The following is a 6,651-nucleotide window of genomic DNA, read 5'->3' as shown; positions in this document are numbered from 1 at the left end:
TTTCCCAGATGACACGGGGTCAGAGTAAATGAAGTAACTTGGTCTAAGTCCAAATTTCCATTACAAAAGAGAGAACACCTCCAAGTCCATCCCCTCTCTGCATGAAAACAGCTCACCACAATTGTTCTCTAGGGACATAATATGATTTAAAAGTCTGCAATCCTGGAAAAGATATATGAGAAATTAATGATCAGCTTGGAATGCTACAGGCCCAACAAGACATCCTGGAGTGAGTTTCCCAAACTTGGATAAAGAATGATCAGTATTTTATGGAAATTCTAAAACAACCCAACAAGAAAAAAGCATCCATTATAATAAGGAAGGAGCCTGAAAATAAGTTTTTAAAAATCCAAACTTAATAAAGAATGATCAGAATATTTTTAATTCCTAAAACAAAACCTTAAATCAATCCCTAACAGTTCTCAGAAAAGAGACAAAGGTAGACAAGATCATTATTATTAGTCCCTGTGGATACCTGTAAACTTTTATTCCTCAATGGTGATATTGTTATTCAAGTTATTAACTCTCAAGTTTTCCTATTAAAATATTTACCTCCAAGCTGATGAAACTACCTGTGTGGATCAAGGGATACCTGGTTTTAGGAAGAACTCAAACATGCCTCCTGTATATATATATGGATGATCAATATTACTCAGCTTTCTTAACTCTCAGTGCTGGACTGATTTGCCAGGTTAAAATAGTAATATTAAATGTACTGTTTTTGTTTGACAGATTGTAATGTTAAGTTAAATGATTCCGTACAAATTTAGTATGAACAATAAACAGAAATATGTTTATCATTTGACCAACCTCAAAGGAAAATACCTTCAAAGCATAGAAATTCAAAAGATGAAAATTGTGACAAAAATAGGGAGATCTTTGATTTTCTCTATGTTCTGTTGTGCATATGAGGTGTTGAAGAGATCAAATGGTATGAGGTTATTCTAGAATGATTCAAGTTATGACTGAGGTACACAGAGCAGGAAACAAGAGCCTTTGGAATGTCAAAGTTGTATCAGATGAAACAAAAGTTATCTAGTTTATTTAACAATATTTTATTTTCCTATAGATGCAGGATGGTTTTGTGGAGCCCACATTTGTTTGAATTCAGCATGCTGCTGCCACAAGTCCTGGAACTCATTTTCTCATGGCATAGTTGCCTCTAAGACCACTTTAATTAAAATCAAATTACAATGTCCTGTCAAGTAATTGGATCTATGCTTGGAATTACTTGCTATAAAGTTCATTATTGCAAAAGAGATGTGAAGGAGGTTGAGTGAGGTGGAGGGAGGTGGGATGTGTTCTGTCACAATACAGATGCCACATAATGGAAAGTGCCTCAAAATTGAAAAGGATGACCTCAAATTTTACTCTGTGATTGCAATTTTAGGCACAAAATTTTTAGGTAGACACAAAAAGTATCTGATGATATTTTACAGGTCTTAAGACTTCAAAAGACTGACAGCATATTTTCTTTTATTGCATAAAACTTTATGCAATGAAACACTAATGGATAAAAAAATGCAGGGAGCTAACACTCCATTAAATTCTCCTCAGCCATCCAACACCAACATGCATCTTGCAAGAGAGGAATGATGGTTTATTTTTAATCTCTCAAACATCAAAACAAAGGACAATGAACTAAAACATGACTTCTATCTGAAACACAAATGGCTTTAAATATCCAGTCCCTTATTGGATATTGGCCATTTTCCTCCACATCTTAAACTACTTCAAGAAATATTCATCTGCTTTTGCAATTGTCTTTGCTTGTGGTAAGTGCTAATAGTTTGATGATTATGCAGTGAAATGAAAATAGAATTCAAAGAGAAATTATTTGACCTCTAAAATACTTGTTAAAATGAATAGCATACCTAAATTGAGAGTGAGATGTGAGTATTGCCCTTGCACAAGTATTTTTGTTCTTAATTTCAATAATACCTGCATGGTAATTTGAAAGCAATAAAACTATCATTTTTACACTTGATTCTACAATGACCAATTACCTCTTGCAGAATCAACAGTATTGTTTGCTAAGAGAGAATAACTCTTTCCAGTGGACACTCAAACATATTTTACTTCGCAGTATATTTCTTATAAATGTGTATTTCATTTGCTACAGTGGTATTCAATCCTATGTTCTCATCCACAGTACATCACTGATTGTTTATTGATGGCTTAGTGAAAACCAGTGTGTTTCAACCATGGCAGTGGAACAGTGATTTTTTTCATTGGGCAAATACAACCACATTCCTTGAGAGAACAAGTAATTGACCAAATGTATATACACCTGTAACTACTGCTTTATGAATGAATAATGTGAGATCTGTAGAGATGAGAAAATTGTGCTCTCATTTAAATTGCTCAACAAGTAGAGTATCAGTAGATGATAGATAAATACATAGATAGATGATATATCTAGGAAGATAGAGAAATACATGAAAAGAGTATATAGAGTAATTATTGAAATAAATGTTGATGAACAAAAAAATGCCTCAGGCTGTTTCTACTGCATTTAATATATTATTTTGTTTTCCAGTTCCTACCACAAATTCTGTTACCAAAATGATTGTAAAAAATATAACCACAATGAGTGGATTTCTCCTCATGGGGTTCTCTGACAACCATGAGCTACAGATCTTACAGGCATTGCTCTTCTTGGTGACATACCTATTGGGCTCAGTAGGTAACTTCATCATTATCACCATCACAACACTGGACCCTCAGCTCCATTCTCCAATGTATTTCTTTCTGAAGCACCTTTCCATTCTGGACCTCTCATCCCTCTCTGTCACAGTTCCTCAGTATGTTTATAGTTCACTGGCACAAAGTGGCTACATTTCATATGGACAGTGCATGATGCAGGTTTTTTTCTTCACAGGTTTTGCTTGGGGTGAAGTGGCCATTCTCACAGTGATGTCATATGATCGTTATGTAGCTGTTTGCCTTCCACTGCACTATGAGGTCATCATGTGTCCCAGAAAGTGTAGGTGGGCTGTGACAGCTGTATGGCTAAGCAGTGGCATTCCCGGAACCCTGTACGTAGCAACCATATTCTCTATCAAATTTTGTAGGGCCAAAATAATTCACCAATTCTTCTGTGATGTTCCTCAGTTGCTCAAGCTCTCCTGCTCTAATGATCACCTTGTAATAATGGGAGTGGCTGATTTCCTGTCAGCAATGTCCTTTGCCTGCTTTATTGGGATTGTCATCTCCTATGTCCACATAGTCTCCACGGTTCTCAGGATGCCCTCTGCTGAGAGCAGGTCTAAGGTCTTCTCTACTTGCCTGCCCCACCTTTTTGTTGTCTCATTGTTTCTTTCCACAGGCTCCTTTGCATATCTAAACCCTACCTCAGACTCTCCAACTGCTTTCGAGTTCTTATTCTCTGTATTCTACACAGTAATACCTCCAACTCTCAACCCTCTTATTTACAGTCTGAGAAATGAGACCATAAAGAATGTTGTAAAGAAGTTTCTGTTTAGTACTAAATTTCTGGGTAGGAATTTTTTTACCCTGTTGTTACTGGCTATTTTAATTAAACACAAAAATGATTTTAGTCATTGATTTCCTTCAAATGTTATGTTAATGAAGAGACAATATTTTGGTTTTCATTTTTGTAGACAAACTGTTATATATAAAATGTCTTTTAGAAGTACAATGTTTTATTTCTTTGCATTTTAGTATTAAAAGTGTTGCTCCTTCAAATTAATAAAAAATTTAAAAGCCTTGCAATATAGATTCATTACTTTTTACTTCCTAAAACATACCCATGCAGACACAATGACACTCTCAGTATTTTTCTTACCACTTTTGCAGAGGCAATATCACAAAAATAAACAGAAAAGTAATACTAATATCCCTAGTTCCACCACCATGTTATAATTTCAAGTCAACAATTTATTTTAAATTTTTTTTTCTTTTTTGGGGGGGGCTGGGGATCGAACCCAGGACCTTGTGCTTCCTAGGCAAGCGCTCTACCACTGAGCCAAATCCCCAACCCCCAAATTTTTATTTTAAAATTATTTTTGTCTATTACTATACATATTGACCTAAATGTGTATGATATAAGTAGATAAATTTGCATAGTTAAATTTTTCTTGAACTATAGTCTTCAATTTTATTAAAATTTATCTATATATAATCCTTTATTTACATATGCAGTTGGAGCCCTGGGACAATCCATGTATAATCTTTCGGTAGTGGTAAACCACTAAAGTCCCTGGAAGCTCTGATTGGCTTGCATTGTTGTTTTTAGGGGTTGCAAGCTCCTCCAACTCTTTCAATGCTTCCTCTAATTCTCCACAAGGGTGTCCTCCTGTTCTCAGTTTGGTGGTTTGCTGCTAGCATTGACCTCTGTATTGGGCATGCTCTGGATCTGTCTCTCAGGACAGATCTATATCCAGTCCCTTTCAGCATGCATTTTTAGCTTCATCAATCTTATCTGGTTTTGGTGGCTGTATAGATATATATGGGCTACACATGGGGCAGGCTGTGAATGGCTGTTCTTTGAGTTTCTGCTCTGAACTTTGCTTCCATATCCCCTCCTATGGATATTTTTAGCCCTATTAAGAAGGAGTGGGAGTATCCGCATATTGGTCATCCTACTTCTTGAGCTTCCTGTGGTCTGTGGATTGCATCTTGGCTAATGCGAGCTTTTTGGCTAATATCCACTTATCAATGAGTGTATTCCAATTGTGTTTTTCTGTGATTGAGTAACCTCACTCAGGATGATATTTTGTAGTTCATTCCATTTGCCTATGAATTTCATGAAGTCATTGTTTTTGATAGCTGAGTAGTATTCCACTGTGTAGATATAGCACATTTTTTGAATCCATTCGTCTGTTAAAGGACATCTGGGTTCTTTCCAGCTTCTGGATATTATGCATAAGGCTGCTATGAACATGTTGAGCATATGTCTTTGTTGTATTTTCGAGCATCTTTTGGGTATATGCCCAGGAGAGGAATAGCTGGTTCCTCAGGTAGTGGAACATCCAATTTTCGGAGGAACTTCCAGACTGATTTCCAGTGTGGTTGTACCAGTTTGTAATCCCCCTAACAATGGAGGAGTGTTCCTCTTTCTCCACATCCTTGTCAGCATCTGTTGTCACCTGAGTTTTTATCTTAGCCATTCTGACTGGTGTGAGGTGGAGTCTTAGGGTTGTTTTGATTTGCATTTCCCTGATGACTAAGGGTGTTGAACATTTTTTAAGGTGCTTATCAGCCATCCAATATTCCTCAGCTGAGAATTCTTTGTTTAGCTCTGTACCCCATTTTTAATAGGGTTATTTAGATCACTGGAGTCTACCTTCTTGAGTTCTTTGTATATTTTAGATATTAGCCCTCTATATGATGTAGGATTGGTAAAGATCTTTTCCCAATCTGTTGGTTGCCCTATTGCCCCAATGACAGTGTCCTTTGCATTACAGAAGCTTTGTAGTTTTATGAGGTTCTATTTGTCAATTCTTGACCTTACAGCATAAGCCATAGGTGTTTTGTTCAGGAAATTTTCCCTAGTGCCCACGTGTTCGAGATTCTTCCCCACTCTTTCTTCTATTAGTTTGAGTGTATCTGGTTTGATGTGGCGGTCCTGATGCAATTGGACACAAGCCTTGTACATGGTGATAAGAATGGATCAATTTGCAACCTTCTACATGCTGACCTCCAATTTAACCTGCACCATTTGTTGAAAATACTATCTTTCTTCCACTGGAAAGTTTTAGTTCCTTTGTCAAAGATCAAGTAATCATAGGTGTGTGGGTTCATTTCTGGGTCTTCAATTCCGTTCCACTGATCTATCTGCCTGTCTCTGTATCAATACTCTACAGATTTTATGACTATTGCTCTGTAGAACTGCTTGAAGTCAGGGATGGTAATTCCCCCAGAAGTTCTGTTACTGTTGAGTATAGTTTTCGCCATCCTGTTTTTTTTGCTATTCCAAATGAATTTTCAAATTGCTCCTTTTATCACTATAAAGAATTGAGTAGTTATTTTGTTGGGGAGTGCATTGAATCTGTACATTGCTTTTGGCAGAACGGCCATCTTTACTATATTAATCCTGCCCATCCATGAGCATGGATTATCTTCTGAGATCTTCCTCAATTTCTTTCTTCAGAGACTTGAAGTTCTTGTCATACAGATCTTTCACTTGCTTGGTTAAAGTCACACCAAGATATTTTATATTATTTGGGACTATTGTGAAGGGTGTCATTTCCTTAATTTCTTTCTCAGCCTGTTTATCATTTGAGTAGAGGAAGGCTACTGATTTGTTTGAGTTCATTTTATACCCTGACACTTTGCTGAAGTTGTTTATCAGGTTAAGCAGTTCTCTGGTGGAACTTTTGGAGTCACAAATATACTATCATATCATCTGCAAATAGTGATATTTTGACCTATTCCTTTTCAAGTTGTATCCCTTTGATCTCCTTTTGTTGTCTGATTGCTCTGGCTAGAACTTTGAATACTATATTGAATAAGTAGTGAGAGAGTGACAGCCTTGTCTAGTCCCTGATTTTAGTGGAATTGCTAGGGATATAGGAACAGACAGCTGCTGGTACCCACAGTTCTGGTCTGTGCCCAGGACCAAACTGAACCAGCCAACCAGCTCGCTCCACCCATATTCCATGGGGGAGAGAACTGGACCCTCAGAAG

At 36.8% G+C, this 6,651-nt stretch overlaps 1 protein-coding gene and 1 non-coding gene across 2 annotated transcripts; one reads left to right on the top strand and one right to left on the bottom strand.

The window, feature by feature from the left end:
* Nucleotides 1-2,565: 2,565 nt before the first annotated feature.
* LOC116887630 (olfactory receptor 14J1-like) lies at nucleotides 2,566-5,246 on the top strand. Its single transcript, XM_032889230.1, has 3 exons — nucleotides 2,566-3,499; nucleotides 4,390-4,415; nucleotides 5,214-5,246. The coding sequence occupies exons 1-3, from the start codon at nucleotides 2,566-2,568 to the stop codon at nucleotides 5,244-5,246; spliced, it is 993 nt and encodes a 330-aa protein (XP_032745121.1).
* Nucleotides 3,927-3,998, bottom strand: Trnap-agg. The gene has a single exon. It is a non-coding gene; the product is annotated as a tRNA-Pro (tRNA).
* Nucleotides 5,247-6,651: the final 1,405 nt, after the last annotated feature.

The sequence above is a fragment of the Rattus rattus genome, chromosome 18 (assembly GCF_011064425.1).
Source record: "Rattus rattus isolate New Zealand chromosome 18, Rrattus_CSIRO_v1, whole genome shotgun sequence".
NCBI lineage: Eukaryota > Metazoa > Chordata > Mammalia > Rodentia > Muridae > Rattus > Rattus rattus.
Note: the sequence above shows the minus strand (reverse complement) of the source record. Positions and strands in the feature narration are given on the sequence as shown.